Source organism: Camelus dromedarius, chromosome 10, assembly GCF_036321535.1.
Source record: "Camelus dromedarius isolate mCamDro1 chromosome 10, mCamDro1.pat, whole genome shotgun sequence".
Lineage (NCBI taxonomy): Eukaryota > Metazoa > Chordata > Mammalia > Artiodactyla > Camelidae > Camelus > Camelus dromedarius.
In genome coordinates this window covers 75,644,619-75,670,792 of record NC_087445.1, presented here as the reverse complement: position 1 = coordinate 75,670,792, position 26,174 = coordinate 75,644,619, and the positions used below count along the sequence as shown (strand labels likewise).

The window sequence follows — 26,174 nt, the reverse complement described above, 5'->3', positions numbered from 1 at the left end:
TGGTTTAACCAGTATCCCCCACCATCCATACCTGAGCCCCTGCAATGTCTGATTGGGTTCCCCGCCCTCTGCCATCCCCCAGGTGCTTCTGACCACCCTGGCCTGCCGTCAGCAAGAATCCTGCTAGGTCAGTCTCGCCAGAAGCCCCCTCACCTGTGATGCTCACTCCCAGTAAGTTTCCATCCACGGACTCACCCTGCTCTGTGGCTATGAATTCCCACTTGCCCGTGCTGTATTTGGACTTGAGCTCCACCGTGTGCTTAAGTCTCTCTCCCCTTATTGCAATAATCCTGAATAAACTCTGTTCTTACTGCTTTAACTACTGCCCAGCTCTGGGTTTCCTCTTATGGATCTCCTCCAAACCCTGGGATCCCAACCCAGCGGAGGGGTGGTCTGTGTGCCTCAGCCACCTTGGTCCCCCGGGCGTGGACGGTGTGGCATTTGCTGCGCTGTGGCCTCGCTGCTGCTTTTCCTCTCTCAGGCAATCTTCTGACTCCCTGGTTCTCACAAAAGAAACCTGGGAAAATCAGACAAAACTAGGAGCATCGCGGCTGTGACATTTCAGCTGCACTGTGGTAACGTGGTGGAGAAAATTTAATCCAAATGTCTGAACTGGGAGCTTTGAGTCCTGGTCTGCAGACCTGTGAGGAAGTTTCAGGACAGATCATGGGGGCCTCGAAGCCCCTGGAACTGGATGCACGTGTGTGTGGGTAGGCATGTTTTTCTTCAGAGAAATGCTATGGTTATCACTGGATGCTTGGAGCATCTATGACCTTCCAAAAAGTCCAGGCTGGAATGACCAATGTTCTGAATTGATATAATTGACAAAACAGAAAACCAACCCGATTGATTTAATGGCACATGGACCTTAGGCAAATACATTTTGAAAATGTTTCTTTCTGGGCTGGAGCATCTTCTATGAAAGGCAAATGCACCTGTGTCAACGTCATACAAGGCAGACACTGCAAATCAGAGACGCACTCGATAGCTGTGTGACCCGAACCGGTGTCTTTACCTCTCTGAACTTCCTCACTGATACCTTTGCTCAGGGAGACTACCTATGACAGGTCCATAGCACAATTAATATCAGGGTCTACGATTTTTACTATTTACAAGGGGCTCAAAGGAACATTTAAAATTTGTTTTCAGGCAGAGAAACATCCACTTTAGGTCATTTATCAGGAGATGTTCTAGCCTCCGTGAAAACAGTTCCTTCCAGTGACTTGGAGGCAGGACTGTATGTCCAAGCAGGATTTATCCTAAGGAAAAAGAAAGGGCAAAGCAATCCTAAATGATCTCCAGGGGTCTTATTATTTTTATCATGTATTGCTTTATATAGTTTATCATTTGTTTAAATAATCATATTCTTGGTGATTTATTATATGATCTATTATACTGGTAGGAGAAAAAGTAATTATGCTAGTTGTATAAGATTTTTAGCATCAGTGGAAAAAGAAACAAGTATTTCAATTGGGAAATATCTGCATGAACTCATAATTTATAATTTATTTTTATAACAAATTATTTTATTTTTTCTTTGAAATAAAAAGAAATGCCTGTTTCCTAGCGCTGTGTATGTAGTCCAAAGCCCTAGAGGTAAAGAAAACCCAGGAGAAACGAGCACCCGCTGCTGCCCAGATTGGGGTCTCTAAACACCACTTCCACACCAAGGAAAGGGGCCCCCTGGAGGGGCAACTAGGCTGGGTCTGAGGCAGGAAATGCAGTGGGGGAGCCTGGGCCATCATGGTGGCCAGAAGCAGGAAGGCTGGGAAGACCAGAGGGTGTGCCGAAGGACAGGGAGCCAACCTGGGGCTGCTCTCAGGCCAGAGGCGAGATACGCTGGGCATCAAAAAGCAAGACCGAGATTGACTGAAACAAATCTGAGTTCATTATGATGCTAAAAAGTGTCCCCCTGGTCATCACTGGCCACGTTACAGCACCGTAAACAAGGCCAGGGGGTGAGGGTGACACCACCTGGCCCTGCCAGGCAACGCTTATGTCACTAAAGGGACCCAGCACACGCCCGTGCCTCCCAGGCTGACGGGTGCGTTCGAGCTGAACTGCTGTTTATTAGGTGTGATTGCAGCATTATTGTGTTTTTTAAACAAAAAGTCCTGATGTGTTAGAGATGCACGTTTTCCTGAGAACGGTTCCAGCAAAGCACGAGCGTGGAACAAAGTTAAAGCCACGGGGGAGGCACGCAGCAAGCTGGGCAGCAGGTAACTGGCGAAGCCCTAGGGTGAGTGGCTGGGGGCTCAACAGTAAGTTAGCACTTCTGTGTCTACCTGTAATTTTCCCTTAAAATGTTTTAAGGAAGGGGGTGTAGGCACTTAGGTTTCTAAGTGGGGACCCACTTCATACTCTGTAAGAACGTGGGCAGACCTCGGGTGGCCCCTCCAGGTTGGCACAGAGAAGGCGCACTCCGGGTAAGGGAGGGCTTGGCTGCAGAGGGAGTGTCCCTGTCCCAGGAAAGCCCTTCTCAGGTTTGCGTAGGGACCACAGCGGCTTCCGGGAGAGGGGACCAGAACCTAGACGCTCTCCCTCTGAGGTTCGAGGTCAGTGGCACGGCTCAGGGAAAGTGGACTGCCCCAGCTGAGATCCACCAGCAGAGACCAGTGGCCTCTGAGGGAAACGATGACAGAGGTGAGGGAGTGGGGAGCAGCTGGGTGTGCCCTGTCCCCAGCAGCAGGGAGCAGCACATGGAGGGGGGCTGACTATAGAAGGTAGGTTCCCAGGACCGGCCACTTCAGGCCAACTGTGAGCCACTGGGATCTGTCGTGGGAGGGGCTTCCCAGGAGCCTGATGGGCAGGATGGGGCGTCCACTGACTTTAGAACCTGTGGTCACATGAGGTGGCCCGGTCTGTTGGCTGAAGAAGGGGGTGATGGGTTCATCTTTGGCTCTGGCCGCCCTGCAGGACTGCGAACACCTGCCCAGCAGGGGGAGGGGAGCGCTCCCCCAGGAAGGGTGGCTCAGCCCACCAGGGACCCCGTGTGGCCTCTGGTTTCACACTGGGCAGCTGAAGAAGACAGGTCTGTTTCCCATGAACCTCTCAAGAACACATCCATCTGGAACAGGAAGGGATGAGCATGAGGCTGTTGGACACTGCAAGGCTGGAGTTCCTTCTGGCTGCTCTCACCTGGCCTCGCAGGCCTGTTCTCAACCATCCCAGTGTTACCCAGCATGAGGTCACTGAATGAACAACCGAAGGAGCCAATGATGTCTGGCCGGAGCCCAAGCCCCAAGGCAAGAGGACACCCTCTCTGGCTCCAACACCCGCACTGAGACACCAAGACTCCTTGGGAAAATGTATTTAATGACAGTTCCCGCTGGGCCTGCCCTCTGTCAGGCTACACCAAATGGATGGGGTCTGAATCCAAGGAGGCTCTTCGGTCACCTGTGGCCGTGGACCAGGCTTCCAGCCCCATCCGTACTTGCCTTTAGTCGTGAGGCCCAGCTGAAACCAGCCCCTGCCCTACCGCACCGTCTCCACCTCCAGCTCCAGCTGGTCTCAGCCAGAGGGAGGTGCTGGGTGCTGGCTCAGCCCACTGGACACTGGGCTGGCTCGGGGCTGTGAGAAGCCAGGGCGCCACCTTCGCGGATGTCGCCAAGCACCCAGGGCCAGAAGGCAGCCCCGAGCAGCAGGTCCCAGGCAGGACAAGGTTAGCTGCCCCTGCCTGCTGGGATCCCAGCTTTCCTCAGAGGGGCCGCTGTTCCAGCCCCCACGGGCAGCGCGGGGAGCCCGGGCTCGTCCTGGCCCCCTCATCAGGTCAGACACCACTCTGGCCTGGTCGGGGAGGCCCAGCCTCGGGCCCAGGGCTGCATCACACGTAGTCCAGAATCTCTGTCTCCATCTCGTTCTCACTCCCCTCTGACGGCTTGAAGTCCTCCTCCTCCTCCTCGTCATCCTCCTCTTCTTCCCCAGATTCACCGGTCAGCTGCTCCTTCCCGCCGTCAGCCTTGGTCGGGCTGGAGAACAGAGCTGGCGCCAAAACACAAAGCCATGTCTCCCAATGTAGGCTCCTGGGCGGCCCCCAGACCAGTCTCACCAGAGCCAGCCCCGCCCCCAGACAGGCTCCTGGGCGCCTGTCTAGTTACGGGCATCTGAATTCGATCTCTGCAGAAGCTGCTTTGGGGAGCACGGCCGGCTGGGGGACCTGGGACCCTGCAGTCTAACAAGCACTTCAGGGGACACTGGAGCCAGTGGCTTTGAAAGTCACCTCTTGGAGGAGCCTTGGGTGGCTTCACGGGCCCAGTGGACTCCCCGGGTGTGCACAGGATGCTGTGGGAGGCCTTTTATGGACCAGACTCTCGGGGGACTGCATCCTAAAGGAGGCTGAAACCCCTGCTCCCCTCAGCTCCGTGGGGGTTGATGGGTCTGGGACCGCCCCCTGCCCGAGCCCAGGCGGGACCCTGAGAGGGGCCCTTTTGCCTACCCTCCCCCTGCCCCATCAGGCGCACAGCCCAGCGAGGGCTCACTCCCCTTCCTCACACCCGGGGAGGGGCAGGCAGCGCAGGGCGACAGGACCCAGGCTCCCAGGGGAAGGACAGGTGCCCCGTGCCCACATATGGCCAGAGGATATCGGGTACGGGGGCAGCCCTGGCTGGCAGCGCCCTGTTCCAGCCCCACCTGGGGCCACGAGGGACACATGCTCCATCCCGAGTGGGGCCCAAGGGACGGGGGGCGTCCCATCACCCCGAGCGGCTCTCACCAGGCCTCTTGGAGCGGATGGTCTGGCGGATCATGAGGGACATGGCGTCCCGCAGGTCGTCACTGGTCTTGGGGAGGCACCAGCCATCCCGCTCCGTGCAGGAGTTCTCAGCCCCGTCATTGCGGCGAATGATCTTCTGCAACCTGGGGGCAGGACACCCAGTCCCAGGGCGGGGCCTCTGCTCACAGGGGCCAGTGAGCGGTTGTGGCAGAGGTGGGGTCATGCTCAGAGGGCCCGCTCGGGGGGGGGGGTGAGTATGGTCAGGAAGCACGCCCGTGAAACTGGCGCATCCCCCGCTGGGGCCCTTGGACGGGGGGTCCCTGACCCCCACACGGCACACAAAGCGGGCGCGTGCCCACGTCCCTGGTGAGAGTTCAGAGCTCCCACCAGATTCCAGGCTGTGTTTAACCTGCTCTCATCCCCACCCATTCCCAGCATCCCGTCCCCAGTTTTTAAACATCACTGAGAACAATTGGACTAAAGGTTCCTGGAATTCTGGCCAGCCCTGGGGACCAGGAACCGTGTCATGAACCCCCACGTGGGAGACAGAGGAGAGCAGAGACCACAGCCCAGCACCGCCTGCGGTGCACACGGGACACGGCACCCTGGACCCGCTCCGGGGGCCACGCGCCTGGGCAGAGGGATCTCCCGGCGGCATTAACTCCCAGGCAGTCAGCATCCTCGCTGAGACGAAGGCTGACGTGAAATGGAAGAGCCACAGGAAGCGTTCTGGTCCCCGGGCAGTTCCTCTTCCCTGACCAACACCCCACAGTCCCTCCTGGGCGTGGCAGGCCCCTCGGGACGTACTCGTCCACGTGCAAGTCGCATAACTGGTAGAACATCTGTCGATAGGGCGGCAGGGCCCCCTCCCGGAAGACGTAGACCGAGTCCTGGGAAAGGAGCGGAGACACGGGAAGGTGCTGGGGAACCCCTTGCCCCCACGTGGAGGCTCCCAGTCCTAGTCCCAGGCCCCAGCGAGCCTGGCTCGCCTCCTTGGATTCGGGCGGGGCGGTCAGGCCAAAGGCTGGTAGCAGGCGTGGGGAAAATAAGCTCTGACCCCCAGGGGTCGAGGGGTGGCCCACGGCCCCCGGAACCACGAGCCGGCCAGCCACTCACGGTTGGCGGGTGTCCCTCCAGCCTGAGGCCAAGCTCTGCCTCCAGGCCTTCCTGTAAAGCCAGCCCTCCTCACTGCCCGCTAACCTCTACTAATTGGCCATCTTACATAGCCCTGTGTGTCCACCCCTGAGGCATGAAGCGGGCTTTACTGCTTGCCTTCTTCTTTCCCCACCTAGGCGCCAAGTTCCAGAGGTGGGGATATGGCCTAGAACGAGAGTCCTTGAGGAGGACGGTTGCTCAGCTGAGGATCCAGCTGGCTGCACTGGGGAGAGAGGGCGCAAGACGCCGCTCCGCCCCCTCTACGAGGCAGGTGGTTCCAGGGCGGGGGACGTGCCCTTCCCGGCCTCCCCCGACCCCTGCCCTGGACCAGAGCAGCTCAGGCCAGCCCGAGCATGGGAAAGGCCTTTGGAAATCACCACCTCTGCTGGGCCATTGTGTCAACGAAAGCATGAGCCCGTGAGGGGCGGGCCCTGGGCCCATAAACTCCACACCCTGGGCCCAGCTCACAGCCTGGGTTCAGATGGTCTGTTCGGGCTTCACGCTCCCAGTGCGTGATTCTGACCAGCCCTGCAGCGGCCCCACAGGACCTCAGGGCCTGGCTCACGGAGGGCACCACTTGGGGCTGTCGATGTCAAAGATCCCTCCCCGAGACCCGCCCAGGTGGTCCTCAACCCCCACTGCCCCGGGTGGTTCACACCGAGTTCTGACTCTGTTTTTGGAGGCTGTCCTGGAAGCTGGGAGTTGTGCAAAGGCACTGACAGGGCAGAGCCACCTCCGTCAGGGCCCCTCCCGGCGTCACACATGGGGCCTGGAGAATGTGCTGTGGGCGCCTGGCCTGCCCAGGGAGAAGCCGCCTCTCCCTGTCCCCTTCACTGTCACCCAGCAGCCAGCTCAGGGACACCCACCTTGAGCTTGTACTTGTTGGAGGTCAACTTCCGTGTACTGGGTGTCCCCGAGGGGCCCAGGCCCTGCTTGAGGTCGTGCATGGTGACAAGCTGGCTGGCTGCGAGGGGACAACAGCAATGCTTTTGGAATATACGGGGTATTTCTCCCCAGCCCCCCCGCCCTGCCCTCCTGCCGCCCACCCCCTCCCTAGGGAGCAGGGCGAGCCTCAGGCACTCACGTGTCTTTTTGACGGTGATGGGGAGGCTGTAGTTGTAGGCGCTGCGCTTGGCTTTGACAGGCATGTCGCTGGAGGCGTAGCCTGTCGGAGAGGGAGGCACGTCAGGCGGGTGGGCGCGCTGCCCCCTCTGGCAAACAGCACTGGTCTGCACTGCAGACGCACGAGGGTATCCCGTTCCTGAGAGGGGGACTCCAGGCCCCCTGCGTTCTGGAGCTCTGTGTGCCGGGGGCCCAGGGCGGGCTGGACACTGGACACTTACTGGAGGCCCGGCCCGCACCGCAGAAGCCACAAGTAACTGGAGTACCCGAATGGGGACTGTGGTTTGCGGTTCAGCCGCCAGAGGGTCCAGGCTGGAGCCAGGACTCGAGCTCTGGTCCTCATCTCTATGCTATTCTGCCCACAACAGTCTCACCAAAGGGGAAAGGCTTTTCATCCTCTCCATATGGATTTACTCTTACTGCAGAAGAAAATGCTAGACATGGAAAGATACAAAGAGAGAAAGACAGGAAGCAAAGGCACTAGTCACGTTTACCGTATTTTATGCCACAGCGGATCCGGAAGTCAAGGACTTGATAGATCTTGGCGTCTGGGTGTTTTCGGGGGTCGTACCCATATCGAATCCACAGGCTTCTCCAGGGGCCCGTGATCTAGAGACAGAAAGGGTGGGAGTGCGAGTGGGGCCAATCCCCGACCCCTACAGAGACGCAGGCCACAGTGGTGTATCCAGGTGGGGCAGCGGGACAGTCCAAGAGGTGAGGACACGGCTCTGGAACCCCACCCCCAGCTTGGCCATGTGTGGCTCCGTCACCTTGGGTAGGTCCCTTGGCCTTTTCAAGGCATGGTCCACCTGTCAGATGGCGTTTTTGTGAGGATTAAATGAGATGCTGCCCCGGAGCCCTCACCACAGGGCCCGGCAGAGAGCAAGAGCTCAAGAAATGTAATTAGCGTACTGACAGAGGGACGTAAGGTCCCGGAACAGTACTCCTGAGGCCCTTGTCTAGGAAGCCAACACTGAACGGCAGACGGCGGCTCTGAGCACAGGAGGGAGGCGTCCCCGTGCACCCCACCCCCGCCATCACTGTCACGTCACGTCTTGCACTTGCCCCCCCAGTGCTCCACGTGGGGCCCTTGGGGACAGTGGGGACCACACGGGGCTCCTCCTCATAGCACCTGTGGGAATCTCCATGCCCTCCAGGACTGAGTCCACAGTGCACCTGCCCCGCTGAACCCCACTCAACCCAGGCAGACTGAGTGAAGGCGGAGTGGCACTGAGGTCAGGGGCCCGGGCTCTGCAGCCACACAGGCCGGGGCCCCCGGGCGGCTCAGCCACTTGCTGGCCGCAGGACCCTGGCACATCGAGTCACTGCCCTGAGCCAGGCTTCTCCATCCCCGCCGGAGGAAGACAGGACAGGAAACACACACAGCACTCAGCCCAGTGCATGGTCCTTAGAAAGTCCTTAATACAAAGTCATTTAAAACGTATAATTCCTTTACTTACAAGTCATGCGACCACTCCTCAATGCCACGATCCCAGGACGGCCAGGTGTGCTACCAAGGAGGCCTCTGTAGGGGCTGCAACAAGCCTGTGCGGCTGGGACAGGGCCGCCTGCTCTTGCTGCGACTCTGAGCGGTCACATCAGGGACCAGAACCCCAGGGGGAGCCAAGGTGGGTGGTGGGCGGACACTCACCATGTAATAGGCCATGAAGGGCAGCAAGACCTTGAGCTTGTCAGGGTGGACGCTGATGTTGGCCTTGACGGCGTTACGTGACCAGATGGGTCGGATTTCAAACAGCTGGAGGTCAAGGTAGGGGCTGAGATGAGCACAAGCAGCCTCCGGCCCGCCTGCCCCAGGTTCCCCGCATGGTCTGGCCCCCAGAGGGCCTTCCGGGGAGGAGGCAGCAGAGAGCAGGGGCTGAGCGCTTAGCACCTCCCTCAGAAGCGTGCGCTGTGCGCCCAGCACGTTTCAAGTGCAGTTGCAGGGCCTGAGGGTCCTGAAATGACCTTGAGGGACACTGTCCCTGTCCTCATGCAGCTCAAAGGGCAGCCGGGGAGGCAGACGACCCAGAACAGGGCCATGAGGGGGACATGCCAGAGCTCAGGGATCCTGAACGGCACCAGCCTAGAGGGCAGAGGCCTGAGCTGGGGCGCCATGGAGGCCGCAGGGGACAGCCCAGCCTGGGGGAGGGCTGCCAAAGGCTGGGGTCTGGACCGCAAAAGGGCCAGGGTGGGAAGGACCCTGAGCAGGTAGGGGATTGGGCTGTGACCAGAGGACGATGAGGGGCCTCGGAGAGTGGCCCCCATCACCCACCGACCTAGTGACTGCTAGAAACACAACGAAGTGTCCACACAGTCTCTTTAAGAAATGACACCGCCTTGTCCCACCCCTGCCAGGGGCTAGTCAACTTCAACAGGGGAAGAGGCATCAGCCAGCAGTGATGTGGCCTGAGGCCTGCTGTCCCCACCTGTGGGGACGCGAGGAACAGCGGCCCCTGGACTGTGTCTTCTAGAACCTGAGAGCCAGTGGGCAAGGCGGAAGGCTGCCTCCTCCCAGGGCCGCGCATCCACTCGGACTCTAAGGCGGGGGAAGCGCTGGGCCTGGCGCGCAGCAGGTGCCCTGTCTGGTATATTGCAACCAGCGACTGGATGAATAAAAGCTTCTGGGTCTCAGAGCGCCACCCTGAAGTCACATCTGGACAAGGTTTACCCACCACAAAGAGACCCCTAAGAGTTCTAAGAAGCACTTTCAACCTTGGGGAGGCAGGGCTTAATACTGGCATCACTTCAGACGTGACAGGAGGTGCACAGTTCCCATGTGCTGATGCCTGAGTTTAAAGAAAGGGCAGAGCAGCAGAGCAAGAGCAGAACCACACGGAGGGGCCGGCTGGGAAACGGGAGGGGCCCGCGCAGGGGGGCGGGGCGGGGGCGGGCGCACCTTCCGCAGCTCCTCCTCCACCTTCCGGTCGATGGGGTTGGTGCAGACCCTCCTCCACGTCTGGACGGCAGCGTCCAGCGGCTGCGCGGGCACCTCGTCCTCCTCGAAGTTGACGAAGATGGCGTTGTGGGGGCGCCGGGCCCGGCTCAGGCCGATGAGGTTCTCGCCTGAGATGGGGGGGTTGTTGTAGCCTTCCCTGGGGGCAGAGAGAGCATCTGGGGGCAGCAGCGCCAGGCGCGGGCCTGGCCGGACACCAGCGGCCCACACTCGTGTGCTTTTCCCTGCAATCTGGGTGAGGAGAGGAAACGCAGCGCCAGCCGCTGAGGGCAGGGGCCTGAGTTCCCAGGCCCGTCTCTGGGAGAAGGGGCGGTGGCTCTGAGGCCCGGCAAGGCCAAAAGGCCCCAGACGCTGGGATGCAGGGAAGGGCTCCTGTCGTGAGGTTGGTGGCCTCACAACTGCTCGAGTCCAGCCAGTGAAAAGCTGGAAACAACCTAAATGCCCATCAGGCGGGGACGGGGAAGTCAGGTGGGGCACAGACACACAGGACACAGGGATCAGCTGTCAGACAACAGTGGTACTTAATGACGTCTACAGCTCACTTGCTTGACCCTGAAAACTATCCTACGGGGAAGGATCCATTTTCCCATGAAGTCACTGAGGCCACAGGGCTTGGAAACCCGACGAGAGCAGAGCTCAAGGGAATGGAGCTGGGACTCGAGCCAGGGAGGCTGGGGGCCACCAACCACCGTCCTGCCACGCCTGCCAGAGCCTGAGGCTCCGGCCTGGGAGCATCTCGACGTCATCAAGGAAAGGAGGGACAGAGGCTACCGAATGGTCTCATCCCACAGCACAGAGGTTAAAACGGGCTCCTCCACGTGAGCACAGAGCACGCAGGGGGATGAGCCCTGGGGTCTCAGAGCGCCCACCTCTGAGGAGGGATGTCAGGACCGCCGCCCCTACGCTAGAGCGGGGGGGCAGGATGAGGAGCCCCCAAAGCCCACCGCCAGCTTCAACAATCACCGTCACGTGGCTGATTTCACGTCATCCAGACCGCACCCCAGACCTGCTCAGCCACTCTGAGGGATATTTCAGAGTATGTCCTGGATGTCATATGACAACACTGAGGTGATCACTACCTTTTAAACGTGTTCCATTTTACCTTAATTTTCTACATGAGTACAGACCATTGCAAATCTGTGCCTTTTTTTTAAACGTGACTCCATTTGCTTGCGATTTGCAGATATACACAACTATATATAAAAAAGATAAACAGCGAGGTCCTACTGTAGAGCCCAGGGAACTATATTCAATATCTTATAATAGCCTATAATGGAAAAGAATCTGAAAAAGAATATACATGTATATGTATAAATGACACTGCTGTACACCAGAGACTGACACAACACTGTAAATCAACTCTACTTCAATTAAAAACACAAAACAAAACACATGACACCACTGGAAACCACCCTGAACAGCGACACTATCCTGTTTTCAGAGACACCTCCTGAAGCCCCAGACACCCAAGGAGAGATCCTGGCGGCTCCAAACCAGGAGCAGGAGCAGGAGCAGGAGGGAGCCGGCGGCCTCCACTGGCCCTCCTCCCCACCAACTGGCCTGAGGAGGAGGGACCCCCATTAGGCCAGCCTCCTCCCCGCCAGCCCTCGGGGCCCCAGCAAGGCCAGCAGAGCAGAAAAATCAACAGCAGCCTTGGGAGAAACGGCAGGTTCTTTCCATGTGCTGGAAAATCGACAGACCACGTGGGAGGAAAACAGGGCCTCTGGGTCAAGGGCAGCCGGCCCTCCGCCCTCGTCCCCTCCCAGAAGCTGGGGGACAGCTGTCTGCTGGCCCCGCAGGACAGAGTGACTCAGACGCTGCCATCCAGTGCCAGGCCAGCAATGCGGGTCCAGGGTGGGGGGCTCTAGTTCCTTCTTGTACACATTTCTGTTTATTTCTGACTGTAAAAGTAAAATGCTCGTGGGGCAAAAAGTCAAAATATTTCAGAAATATGTAAATTTAAAAAATAGACTATATCTCGCCCTGCTTAAAACTCCCGTACTGCAGATAACACAGGCCCAGCAAACTCTCACTCAGCACGCTAGTTTCTGGCGGGGGGGCGGTGTGACCCGCTTCTCTCTAGTTACACGCTTCGGCACTGTTCGATTTTCTCTGTCTCCTGCAATCACAGAGTGGGGCGGGGGAACTTCATGGACCCAACAGGCCTGAGAGACGTCAACCAAAGCCACCCGCACAGCCCTGGTCTGGCTCCTGAGTCACTTTTGAGACAACTGGGAGATGGAACAAGGACTAGTCCTGGGTGACATTAAAGAACATTGTCGCATTTGCTCCTTACGATAATAGTACTCCAGTGAAGTTAAAAAAAAAAGTCCTTCCCTGTTAGAGACCCACACTGACTTGTTTCTGGAGGACGAGCTGTGATGCTGGGGGGCGGGGGCAGGGCAGGGAGCAGGCGGCAGAAGGCTGCTAATCACTGGAGCCGGTGCTGCAGGTGAGGGCGCATTGGACAACTCTACCTGTGGAACTCCCCATACGTTTTCAAAGGGAAAGAACAGTACATCTTTCTCTTTAGGATGGAATCCAAGCACCGTACTGAGGCCTACGGGACCCCCACCCCACCACGCTCTTGGCTTGCTCTGCTTTGCAGGCAATGCCGCCGACTATTCCTGTGCCAACCCCTACCCCGTGTCTGGATTGTTCTCCTTGGGTCTTCACCTGCCCGGCTCTGTCATCAAGAGGCCTGTTTCAAAGGTCAGCTCCTCCCAGGGCCCTAACCCTCCCACTCACGGCCCATTACAGCCCACTCCTCTCTTATAGCCTTCAAGGCACACATCTGTGCACAGGCCCCACGGTCCGCTCACCCTTCACTCAGGCTCCATCCGGCTCCGAACCCCCGGCCCAGCACAGAGCCTCCCCTGACGTGTTCCCGCTGACGCCAGCTCCAAGGGGAGCCTGGGCCCTGATGGGCGGTCAGTCCCCGTGGATGGAAGTGTTTAGGGAGGAGAGAGAAGGTTCTCGTCCTCCCACCCCTCCAGAGACAACTATTCTGGGCCCAATCTTCCAGATTTTTCTAGGCTTCTAGAATCACCCCCCCCCCAATTTATTCTTATGCCACAGACTCTGCCTGAACACCTGCTAGAGCAAGGTTCTCTGGACGCATGCCACGTCAGCCCATGGAGCTCGCTCTCCTGCAGGCTGTGCGGTCTTCCTGGGCACGGACAGGCCATTAGTGGACCGATCACTTACTTGTCGGACTCCGCCAGGCACTCACTGTCGTAAGTATTTCAGAAAACAGCAGTCCTTTAGCCCCCCGACAGCGCAGGGAAGCGGCACCGTTATCACCAGCCCCGTTACAGGCGGGAGGCTGGCACGGGAGGGCAGGGCTCACTCGGGATTGCATGCCAGCACCCGAACACAGGCCCCAGCCCATGTGCGCTCTCCCACACCAGGCCCTCTCAGCTTCCTGCTGCTGCCCATAACAACCAGGAAATGTCCCAAGTGTGTTTCTGAGCTCTGATCGTCACTGTGGGATAGGCTCCTACAGGCAGCACTGCTAGGCCAACAGGGAGGAGCACATGAAACTGGAACAGACCCTGCCAGGCTGCTCTCCAAAAGAGCCGGCCTCCCTCCTGGTGCCCTTTCAGTGCGGGGGTCTGTCTCTCCGCACCTCAAGGTACACACTTTCGGGGCTGGGTCTTCATGTTCAAAGATGCCATCCTGATTCACACTCCGTGGTGTGGGGACAGCTCTGAGCAAGGCCTCCGGGTGGGGCGCAGAGACCAGGGCTGCTTCCTGACACTTCTCGTCAGGGTCCCTCATCACTGGCTACTCTGCCGCTGAAGGCGCTGGGGCCATGGGCCTGAGCGAAGCCAGCCACCCTGGCCACCTGCCCCATGAGTGGCAGAGTCGAGCCCTCTGACCGCAGGGCCCTGGCTCTGAACCCCAATGCTGCAGGGAGCTGGGAGTACCTACCGGTGCTGTGTCTCTGGTCGATAGAAGTAGTCCACCGGGGTGTCCAGCCTGGAGAAGATGGGTGGGGGGATGTAGAGGGGCAGCTCCTGGTGGAAGAAAGTCTCCTTCTCAGGCTTGAGCATGAGAACCTTGTCGTACATGGACGTGTGCCCGCCGCCTGCATCCGTGTGCACAGCCAGGTACTGGAAGTCGGACATTCCTGGAAAGAGAGGGGGACAGACACCCTATCACACTTGCCCTGGCAGCGGCCACGCACCGACGCCCACACCTTATGGAGGGTCCTGAGCCAGCCCCATGGGGGAGGCTGCTGGGCAACGGTGGCAGGAGCCAAAACCACCCCTGCGAGTCGCTCCTGTGAACTCAGCCCAATGCACTGCAAGTCACTTGAATAAGTATTTTGGGGGCAGGGGGTTACATGACATGTGATGATGACGTCTAGGCTTGTGTGCCTCAAAATGTTAGGCGCACGTGACTCACCTGGGATCTTGCTGAATGCAGATTCTGAGATGCTGCATTTCTAACAAGCTCCCAGGTGAGGCCGATGCTGCTGGCCCAGGGACACACATGGAAGGGGAGATGCCAGCTCCGTCAGAGAGAGAAAACACGATCACTTGGAAAGCCTCATTCTGGGAAGGACAGCCCTCTCAGCGGATACCAGAATGACCGCCAGAATGACCGACATTCAAAAGGTCCAACACGTGGGATCCCAGGCCGTCTTGGTTTCCTTACGCTTTCTATCCCCTCCTTCCTCTCTGAGTCTTTAGTCTCTTCAGAGTCTATCTAAAGAACTGCAGCTGCAACTACAGACCTTCTGAAGGCTTGTTAGTAACCTGCCGAGTGCCTCCAGTGTGTGGGAACCAGCCCTTAAACAGGCATCATCTCCCTGAATCTCCCCAAGGCTTCAAGGAACTCAGGGCTCCAGCCACCCAGACAAGGAGGCCAAGGCTGAGGGCAGCCGAGCTACCTGCCCAGAGAGACTCGCAGAGCTGGCGCAGGCACCACGCCAAAGCCCACGTTCTTTCTGACTCCCCTTCCTCACCCCACACCTACTGCCTCCTCACAGGAGTTCCCTGGGGGCGGCAAACTCAGGTGAGGACCCCACAGGAGATATTCAGTCCACTGAGAGTTCACAGGACATGAGGTCCCGAGGGAAGTCATCTGGGAAGGCTTTAGAGGGAAGGCAAGACCAGCAGCCATCAAGACTGAGAAGGTTCCCAAACACCGGGGGCTGAAAAGTAGAGGCCTGCTGACTAGTTTTATTTGGCCCCAAATAATGGCTTTAAAAACAAGATTTCTCAGAGAACTCCAGTTCCCTGAAGAATGCAGAAAGCCAGGCAACAATGAGCCCACAGACTGCAGGGAGCTGCTGGCTGGAGGGAGGAGAGTCTATCTCCTGGATGGGGCCTGCACTATGCCACCCCCTTGTCCCCTACCCACCGCAGGTTGTGAATGGCCCACACACTCCTGCAGGTATGAGGGACACATGCCATGAAATAACTCAGTGCAAGAAGAACTGCACTTTGCAGTTACCTTGAAATTTGTAAACGGTGGAGACGATGCCAAGGACCTCCACGTCGACTGTGACCTCGGGGTGAGCCTCAAGACCCGGGGCCCCCCTCCGCTGCCTCGTCTTCCTCCTGACCCGGAGCAGCAGGCTGCTGGAACCAAAGCGGTTGGCACACACCGGGTGGCAGTAGGGGTCCTTGGGCCGGAAGTACAGCTCCAGCCTCTTGGTAGGGTCAGTATAGATCTGTGGTGAGGCCAAGGGAGACACAGTGAAGCAGTGACCAGCTAAGCAGGAGGCAGGAAACTGCTCCCCTCTCAACAAAAGCCCAATGGAGACCCAGGTGACCAGGGCCAGAGGCTCGTGTTTCATTCTGAGCTTTTAATTCCCAAAAGATTCATTTGTTTTTTTTTAATGGAGTTACTGAGGATGGAACCCAGGACCTCATGCATGCTAAGCATGCGCTCAACCACTGAGCTATATCCACCCTCCAGGAATCATTTTTCAAACCCAAGACTTAGGAATCCCTTCTCATGAAACACAGGTCTATAGATTGTTAGGGTGGGAAAGATCCCAGAGGTGAGCCAGGCCCAGAGGAGGTGCACCAGAAGCAGGCATGGAATGAATGAATGACCAGTCTCTTGCCAAAGGGCTCACACTAAAACTGGGGGGCTGACATCCCCAGGGTTAGCGGGAGGGTCCTGTCAATGCCGCAGTAAAGTGAGTCATGATAAAAGAATAAAGCATGACTGACTGGGTCTCGGCAGGCATCTTGTGCTTAATGACAAGTTCAAGGTTTTTAACATCCATAAAGGATGAGGAGGCAGAGTTAAGATTTCAGAGGGAGGCAAGCATGAGTTCAAATCCCCACGGTACCATGTAGGAACTTATTTGATCCAATCTTTCTTCCTGTGTCTTTATCTGAAAAATGGGAATAATAATGTTACCTAACTCACTAGAAAATGTTGTGAAAATTCAATCATGCATTTGACAAGTATTATAGATGTGAGAACTAAGGGAGTGAATGAAACAGACAAGGTCCTGCTCTCATGGAGTTTACAGCCTCAGAGCCAAGGGTCCTAGACAGACAATAAACACATTAAAACATAATTTCAGACTGGAATTAGCAGGTTGAGTCGGTAGATATTAACTGCTAGCAGCCACTTTACTGAGGGCAGGCAGAGAAGGGCTCTCTGAAGGAGACACTTCAAGGTCTGATGCATGTAATGCACTTACACATAGAGCTCTGTATAACGTAAGAATCCATCCTAGCTCCACTATTTGCCGCGTAAACACATTGCCTTGGTTTCTTTGCAAAAATTAGGACACCGATAGTTTCTACCTGGCAGGGTTCTAATGAGGACTGAATGTAAGTAAGTAAAAGCACCTAGAACTGTGCCTGGTACAGAGTAAGTTGTTAGCTATGACTGCCTTCAACCCTAATAACATAATCCTTAGCCCTCCTCTCACGTAGGTCAATGGTTCTTCATCTGCCCATTCCTCAGATTTCTGCCCCAGCTTTCTGCCTCAGCGAAATGAAGATGTAGCAGCCCAGCACATCCGGGGGGAAGGGGGCTGCAGCTGAGCTGCGTTTAAGACAGGGATGCCGAGGCTGCGGCTCATCCGAGGATGGGATGGGAAAGACATTCCCCTTTGGGTCTCCTCTGCAGACCTTTTCCCTCAGCTCCCGGGGAAAACGGTCAGCGCCCGGCGATCTCAGAAGCAAACCCCACACATGGCCGCCCGAGCCTGCCTCAAGCTCAGTTTCTTGCCAAGGAAACCACACATCCTGCCCCTCCGGCGTCGTCCCCCGACTCAGTCCTACCCCCGGTCCCCGGAGGCTCCTCGTTTCTCACCCGGGAGACGCTTTCCTCGCCGCCCAAGGTCTGCATCATCTTGGACACGTCGCGCACCACGCCCGGGTATTCCACACACACCATGCGCCGCTCGCGCGGCAGCTCCAGAGGCACCGCGACCCCTGTCCCCGCGCCGGCCGCCCCCGCCGCCATCCCGGCCCGTCTGGTGGGGCCGCCGCAGCCCGTCCCTCCACGCGCTCCCAAAGGCCGAGCCTCAATGGTTCCGCGAAGGAATCGTTCCGGGGTCCTTCCCTGCTCGGGTCTCTCTAAATCCCTGAGTTCCGCGAAGCCAGAAGGCCTCTAGGGACAAACGCCCATGGAGAAGTCCCAAGACTTCAGGGTACACCCGCCGGTCCTTAACTTTGTGTTTAAAATGATGCGGGTTAGAGCCCGAGGGGCGGGGAAGGACCTGTCTCTCCCACCAACCTGAGAGGGACCGGATTGTTTGTAAGACACCGCCCGGTCCTCGACTTTAGCCAATGAGAACCCGAGGGCCAAGCAGAGTTTTTTTTAGCCAATGAAGAGTCGGGAGGAGCCGCCCCCCCAGCTTCCACCCCCTCCATAGGTTTAGCCAATAACGAGCCAGGACTAGGCCAGGTCCCCGCCCCTTTCTCGGATTCCAGCCCGGGGGAGAGACAGAGAAAGACTTCCTGTCCGCCGTATTGCAGGGGAAGGTCCCCGTAAAGAATTATTTCCGGACCCCGGGTACGCGGGGAGGTTTTGTCCGGGCTCGGACCTCCGCTCCTGCTGGCCGCCCCAGGATGAGCTTTCTGGCGGCGCGTGGAGGCCGCGAGGAGTTTGATGTGGAAACGGCGAGCGCGGGGGAACTGCGCTTGGAATGCTCGCCTGCCTCCACGCACAGAAAGCCCGGAAGCGCGCTCCGCGCGGGAGCTCGGGGCAGAATGCGGGCGTCGGTCCTTCATTTCTTGGACAGTTACTCCTCGCCTGCTGTGCCGGGACCACTCAAACCCAACAGAAGCATTAAGTGAGCGGCTGTGTGAGAGACCCTGAAGCGAGAGACAGGGACCATTCTAGGAAGTGACGGAAGACAAAACTACCTGGAGCAAAGTGAGGGGAGACGAAGAGTCGGAGGTCGACATAGGTCAGACAGATCCTAAAAACGATGTACCTAACGGGTTGGCTTTCTCTGAGTGCGATGGAAAGCCCTTGAAGGCTTTTGTGCAGGGAGTGCCGTATCTGATCTATGCGTTTAAAAGACTCTATGGCTGTTGTGTAGAGAGTAGACCAAAGAGGGCAAAAGGGGACTGAGATGAAAGCAGCTGACAGGCTGCGTAATCTAGGCAAGAGATGCTGCCCCGGCCAGGGAAGTGGCAGTGAGGATGGAAAGAAGAGACTGGATTTGAGAATATTAGGAGATGAAAATCAGTAAGAGCAAGGAACCCCTTGGATATGGGTACGCCTTGGATATGGGTACCCCAAGTTGCTGAAATGATTTTTTAAAATTGAAGTACAGGCAATTACAATGTGTCAATTTCTGGTGTACAGCACAATGTCCCAGTCTTTCATATACATACATGTATTCGTTTTCATATTTTTTCCATTAAAGGTTACAAGATATTGAATATAGTTCCCTGTGCTATACAACAGAAACTTTAAAAAAATATTATTATATATAATATGTGGCTAACATTTGTAAATCTCAAACTCCCTAATTTATCCTCTCCCACCCCCTTTCCCCGGTAACAGTAAGATTGTTTACTAAGTGTGCGAGTCTGTTTCTGTTTTGTAGATGAGTTTATAATGTCCTTTTTGGGGTGAGGGGGAGAAATGATTTCTGAATCAAAAGACTACCTCATTGTTCTAGATGGACTCCAGAAGGTCAAATAAATGGCTGCAAAGACCACAAAGTCCCTTATTAAAAGAAAAATTTGTAATTCAAGTGTGAGCTATGTGTCACTGGCTGGGAGCCCTAGAACTTTGAAAGGAAGGCCCCTCCAAGAGCACAGTGAGGAATCAACCAGCAGCACATGGTGGACAGAAGCTGCGTGTTTCAGTGGGAGGCTGGGCCTGAGGGCTTAGCAGCCCCGACCTGCCTTTTCCAGCAGGAACTTGCATGTTCTGCCACCACAGAAGATTCTGTGCAGTGAGGCCAGGATGATTCTCCAGAATTTTCCATGCCTTGAGATGAAGTATCCTTTTAAACTTCTCCTGTCCTTTGCTCTCATTCCACGCTTACCAAGCAGTATATTGCATTGATTTGATTTTCCAGAAAGGAGAATCTGAATAACGGATGTATATTTTCATTCCCCTGTGAGTATATCAGCCCCCTGTGAGTTTGGTACACATGAGTCAGTCCTGAAGACTGTCACTATCAGTAGAGTTGACTGATAAAATAGTGTATACACAATTAAGTTAGAATTTCACATAATATTGGGGACATACTTTTAAAAATTAAATACTGGGGACAGACACTAATCATTTATTCATTATCTGAAATTCCAGTTTAGCTAGGGGTATTTTTATTTGCTAAATATGGCACCCCTTCCTCTGGGTATTGAAGGAATTCAGTTTCTGAATCTTCAAAGCTGGTTGCAAACTACCCAGAACCTTAGGGAGCCCACTGAGATCCTGACCACCCCATACCCCCCCACCCCAATTCAGTGACCCTCTAGTTTTGTCTGCTCTGATCTGCTCTCTATGGAAGCAAGAGTGATCTCTCTGGGAGGAGCTGGCTCTGGCCCTGTCTCCAGAGACCCCCCTCCCCACCAGTTCCCCATTTCACCACCTGACTGACTCCTCTGCATCCTTTAGTGTTCTGCTTAGAGTTCACCTTGCCTGGAGAGGTCGGCGTCATCCTCTGTGCCCATGGCACCCAAACTCATCCTGCTACAGAGCCTGCAGTGCTGTTTTCATTTCGTATTTCTCCTCCTCCAGGAGTAGCAGCTTCCTGAGGGCAGAAACCCATCTGTCTGGTTCACCACTATCTTCCCAGGCCTTGGCACAGAGGAGATACTCGGGAAATGTTTATTGAATGTGTGGATGAGGCTACTTGACTCATTTGAACCTTCAGTTCAGTGCAGCCTCTAGGTCAGGGCACGGTCATGAGGACACCAAATCGAGGCTCCTCAGATAGGGGCGTGTTCCGGGAGTGCACAGAAACTGAGGAGGGGGCCAGAAGGGGGAGGGAGGAGGCAGGGATAGGGAGGTGAGGCCAGGCTGGGAAGGAGAGGGAGGCCAGGGAGGCTCAGGACCCCAGTTAAAGAAGCAGCCGTGACTTTCCTGAAACACCCCAGCTTTTGGAGCAGATAACAATGACACAATGTTTGCACACGGAGGGGCGCTTTCCCTGCCGGTTTCAGGGTCTGAATACTGAATCCTGGCTGAGGAGCCCGTTCTCTGAGGCAGAGCATGGGCAGGGGTGGGGAGGATGTACCTGGGATGGGTGTTTATTGATCCTGTATTAACGAGGGCAAGGAGAGCCTTGGAAAATATTTCCTTTGGGCCCCAGAATCTGAATATTCCTTCCTGAGCCGCTGGGTCAGTCTATGAAGCACGCAGTGAGTGGTTAGTACTCCCCAGCGGGGACTAGATTCTCACTGCACCCTTAGGGCGGGAGAGGAGGCGTAGTGCTCACTTTCGGCCACGAGATGGCGACAGAGCGTCCTCGTCGGCAAACGCCGCCACCTGCTGGTCATCCACGCTCATGACACCCTGGAAGAAAGGGCGACGTTGCATCATAAGTAGAGAAACCCACTTAGGCGCAGGGAACAGAGCCTCCTAAGAGCCCTGTGCTGGGCGGAGGGTCAGCAGCCTGCTCCCTCTCAGGTCCGACCGCGGGGAGGCGTGGCCACCCATCTCCCCGGCTTCACACGTACAAGCCCTCCCAGGTCCAGGAATCCTCCCACCCAGTCCCTTCGCTGCCAGCAAATGATGGGGGCGTGGGAAATGGGGTAGATACAGAGGTTTCAGTTTTCTTTTTGCCTCCACATAGGACAGTCTTTTCCAAATGACATTCGTCTTCCTAGTCAGCTTGTTCCAAAGCAGCATTAAATTTCACTACCAACAGGGCTGAACGTCAAAATTTGTTTGTAAATACAGTTTATGTTGCCAAGATAAATATTTTTAAAAATGTGCGAGACAGAGGCAAATTTCAATGAAGCTAATAAAACTTAAGCACCGGGCCCCTCAACTGCAGGTACTTTTCTTCAAGGCCCTGGGAGGTGCCTTGTCATTGTGTTCACACGGGCATATGTCTTACGAAAATGGAAGAGGTAAGATACTTGAACTGCGATTGGTTGGGACTGCAGTCTCTTTCCATCTAACCTGCCCTCTGGTCACACCTGCCCTTGTGCCGGAAGGCACTGAAGTAGTCATGCGTATTTGGGAGGCTGCACTAGGGGGAAGTCAAACTGGGAGTACATGCAGTTTGGACTGAGTGGAATATATGTGTGTGGTCTGTAGTCACTTCTGTGTATAGTTAAGTTACTGCTGGTCATCGTATTGATACAGGAAAATGCGGTGAAAAAGGATGGCCGTGTCCCAGATCTTGGCTGAGTCCCTGGGATGCGCCTCGCCAAGTGTACGTTCTTGGCTTCGCACAGGAAAGGGTTCAAGAGTGAGCCGCAGTTGAGTAAAAGCAGATGTATTCAGAGAGATGCACACTCCACAGAGTACGGGCCATCTCGGACCGAGCGGCCACGAGGTGCGGTGTTGCTAGTTTTTATGGGCTCGGTAGCTTCACAGGCTAACAAGTGGGAGGATTATTCCAACTACTTTGGGGAAGAGGCTGGGATTCCCAGGAATTGAGCCACTGCCCACTTTTTGACCTGTTATGGTCAGCCCGGAACTGTCATGGCGCCTGTGGGTGTGTCGTTTACCATGTTAATCTATCACAATGAGCATGTAATGCAGCTCAAGGTCCACTGGAGGTCACATCTCTGGCCATCTTGGGCTTCAAGGTCTACTGGGAGTTTAATTTTCTGCCATCTTGGTGCCAAATGCTGCGTCATTCCTTTAATGGCTGTGCCCTGCCCCCTTCCCTCCTGTCTCGTTGTGCAGGAATGACTTCCACCTTCAGTGACAATTTGCTGTTGGTGTGATATGAGGATCCAGGGCCAAAGGTAGTACAACAGTCAGAGCCAGAAGTCACTCTTTGGAAAATTCCTGCAACCAGCAGACATGTAAAATTGTAAGCAGAGGAGTGTAAAATGGCGCAGCTGCTGTAGAAAACAGTATGGTGGTGCCTCAAACATTAAAAACAGAATGACCGTGAGATCCAGCAGTTCCACTCCTGGGTATACATCCAAAATAATGAAAAGCAGAGTCTCGAAGGTATTTCCTCACCCATGTTCATAGCAACATTATTCACAATAGCCAAATGGCAGAAGCAACCCAACTGTCCTTCAACAGTTGGGTGGTTAAAAAAATACAGTCCATCTGTAAAATGGAATATTATTCAGCCTTCAAAAAGAAGGAAATTCTGACACAGGGTACTTGGATGAATCTGGAGGATATGGTGCTGAGTGAAATAAACCAGTCACAAAAAGACAAATACTGTGTAATTCCGCTGATATGAGGGACCTCGAGGAGTCAGATTCAGAGACATGGAAGGTAGGAGGTTGGTTGTCAGGGACTGGGGGAGGGGGAATGGGGAGTTAGCATGTGACGGGGACAGAGTTTCAGTTTGCAAGATGAAAGAGTTCTGGAGATGGATGGAGGTGACGGTTGCCCAATACTGTGAATGTGCTTGACGCCATTGAACTGTACACTTACAAAGTTACGATGGTAAATTTTATGTGCTTTCCATCACAATTTTTTTTGAATTGTAAGCAGAGGATTTGGTTCTCCTCCACAGTCAGAATGGAAGTTCTCTCCCATCAGGAATAGAGGTGATCATGTAAAGTACACGTTTCAATGCACCATGCATTTTTGTTTGTTTTTGACGATATTCACACAAAGTTGAATTGATCAGAATTCTGTGTGGGGCCCAACTCTGTGGCCGCCCTACAGGTAGCCAGCTCGTCTGGGAACAAGGCAGCCTGTTTTCTGCTCTCTAACAAGTCTGATCATCTCTCACCTGGGCATCCCCAATAAGTTGTGAGGGTGAAAAAGAAAGAAAGTTCTTAGCTAACAATAAAAAGCCAAATTTTGATCAACTATGCTAAAGACTTTCCATTCTCTTTGTAAAAAATATTACAAAATCACTGTAGTAAGAAGAGACAAGCAAAGAGTACGTATGGAAAAAAAGTAAGGAAAAAGTACTATAAAGAGATGTATGGCGATTAATTAACAAATATTTTTTTCTGGATTTTTTATCTTTAAAAAGTATTTGTCCTATAAAATTTATCATTTGTTGATTTCTTTTCTCATCCCACACAACTATTTGCTTTGATATCTCATTTTGTATTCTTAGTTTTGTCTTCGTTGGCCTTAAAACTATAAGCTTTGAAACCTCCAAATCTTGGAAATATCCACATTTTTTTCATTGCCCTTCAGAACTTTCTACATCCTAACTGAAAGTAGAACTTATCTTGGGGTCTTTTTTTTTTTTAATGCTTATTTTTTAAAGTTTTTGGGGGAGATAACTGGGTTTATTTATTTTTTAGAAGAGGTACTGGGGATTGAACCCAGGACCTCTTGCATGCTGAGGATGCGCTCTACCACCTGAGCTGCACCCTCCCCCTGGGACTTCTCCTGGGGTCTTTTAAATGTCTGTACTACCTGTAGTGCTCGTCTTCCCTCGTCCCCCCTCCCCTCCCCCTCTTGCTCCCTCCCCTTCTCTCTCCTCTCCTCAGTTGAAAATGCTTCCCAACAGCCTTTGTGACTGTTTCTTTGATCTTGGGTTATTTAGAAGTCTATTGCTTAATATCCCAAAATTGGGGAATATAAAAATTGTCTTTTCTGGAGGTGGGGGTGTAGCTCAGTGACAGAGCGCATGTGCTTAGCCTGCATGAAGTCCTGGGTTCAGTCCCTAGTACCTCCATTAAAAAAAAGAGAGAGACTTGTTTTGGTTAATTTTGTCATGGTATGTATCTCTTTCCATTTTTTCAGTTTCAGTCTTTCTGGATCCTTATATTTTAAGTCTGTTTCTCATAAGCAGGATGAAGTTGTGAATTTTTTTTCTCCTAATGTCCTTTGTCTTTTCACTGGAGTATTTAAATTTTTTGTATTTAATATAATGCTGATATATTTGGGTTTAAACATTCCTATTTGTTTTCTGTTTGTCCAACTGTTCCGTCCTTTTCCTCCCTTCCCTTTTCTGTTATACTAATCATATTTTATTATTCTGTTTTCCCCACTAATAAATAGTTGTCTGTACTGCTACTGGTTACCCTAGAGATTACCATCTGAACCCTTGATCTATTACAGTCAAAGGTAAATTAGTACTTTTATCACTTCCGTGACAATGCAAAGACATGGTTAGACCCTCTTGCCTTTTGTGCCATTGTTACCATGTCATATGTGTGTGTGTGTGTGTGTGTGTGTGTGTGTGTGTTTTAAAACCACCTTCACTGAGGTGTAATTTACCTGCAGTAAACATCCAGTTGACACGTGTAGTTCCACGACTGAGTTTACAAATACATGAATGTAATCACCACCTCAGCCGTGATACGGAGTACTTCACCCGAAGGGCCCCCTAGTTCCCTTTGCAGTGAGTCACTTCACCAACGGAGGCCGAGAAAACAGACAGGGGCCCAGGGGCTCTGGGAAGAGGGGGATGACCGAGGAGGCATCTGACACCAGGGCTTACTAGGACGGACAAGGGTGGCCTGGGAGCTGCCCTCCCCTCGAGACCACCCACAGGAGGAAATATCTCCACCAAGGAGGTGGGGACCAGTGAAGCAGGAAAAAAGACAAATCAGCCCAAACTGGACTCACCTGCTTCCCCCAAGCCACCTCCTCTAGTCCCCCCTTCCCCGGGATTGGGAGCCCCAGAAATGGGGGCATCGCCCTGGGTTCCCCACTCTCCCTGGCCCCCGCCTCCCGCTGCTGCATGGACTTCTCCATCTCCTAAACACATGGCAGGGGGTGCGGGCCCACCCCTCCCCGCCCCTTCCAGCACCCCCATCTGGCTCATGTCACCTCTCAACTTGGCCGCCCAACAACCTCCTAGCAGGTGGGGGTCCCCTCACACATCCACTTGTATTTGACTGTCAGGGGATGTAGCTAGATACACGTGGTTCAAAACCTAAAAGACACCAAAGCCTTTTGGTGAAAAGATCTCCTTCTCACTCCTTTCTCCAGATGCTGGAACCATCTCTTCCAGGAGGTGACCCTTCTCATCAGCTTGTTAATTTCTCTGGAGATACTCTACATAGTAAGAAGCAAAATTGTATATAGATTCTTCGTCCCCCTTGAAAAACGAACCACTAAGCTCCAAATCGGTTTTGTTACTTTACTTTCCCTCTAATAAATTGTTGCACGTGCTTTTGGTGGCTTCGCTAGAGATTATAATGTGACCCCTTGATCTTTGAAAGTCAACTATAAATGAACTGACCACAAATGGTAGCTCACTACAGGCTGCCTCCCAACCCCGCCTCTTTCACGTGACAATGTATCATGGAAATGACTCCCTATCAATTCACAGGGCGCTTCCTCATTCTTGGAACAGATACACACTGTTCCACTGTATGGCTGGGCCATGATTTATTCAACCAGCCCTCTTGCAGGGATACTTAGGTTGTTTCCAACCCTTTGCAAATACAATGTAGCAATGAATCACTGTTGTGTCTCGCTTGACACATGGGCAGGTATCTGTAAGATACTGTCGGGTCAAAGGGCATATCTGTGATTTTATTAGACGTCACTAAATGTTCCCCTGTTGGGGCCACAATCATATGTGATCTCCTCCCCCCACCTCCGCGCGCGGGGCCGGGCTGTGTCGGGGTCACAGGGGCCTCCGGGGCCTCAAGCCATCCTCCAGCCCTGGTCCGCCGTGGGTCCCTAGACCCGAGAACCGCCTGACTCCTCTTGGGCACC

General features: G+C 54.4%; 1 protein-coding gene across 1 annotated transcript; it reads right to left on the bottom strand.

Moving 5' to 3' along the window:
* Positions 1-3,295: 3,295 nt before the first annotated feature.
* GTF3C5 (general transcription factor IIIC subunit 5) lies at positions 3,296-17,684 on the bottom strand. Its single transcript, XM_031450789.2, has 11 exons — positions 17,235-17,684; positions 15,405-15,624; positions 13,875-14,073; positions 9,885-10,080; positions 8,640-8,744; positions 7,483-7,597; positions 6,951-7,031; positions 6,733-6,830; positions 5,519-5,601; positions 4,712-4,854; positions 3,296-3,981 (listed from the first exon to the last, which is right to left on the bottom strand). Exons 1-11 carry the CDS (start codon positions 17,385-17,387, stop codon positions 3,824-3,826), a joined length of 1,551 nt encoding a protein of 516 aa, XP_031306649.1. The 5' UTR covers positions 17,388-17,684; the 3' UTR covers positions 3,296-3,823.
* Positions 17,685-26,174: the final 8,490 nt, after the last annotated feature.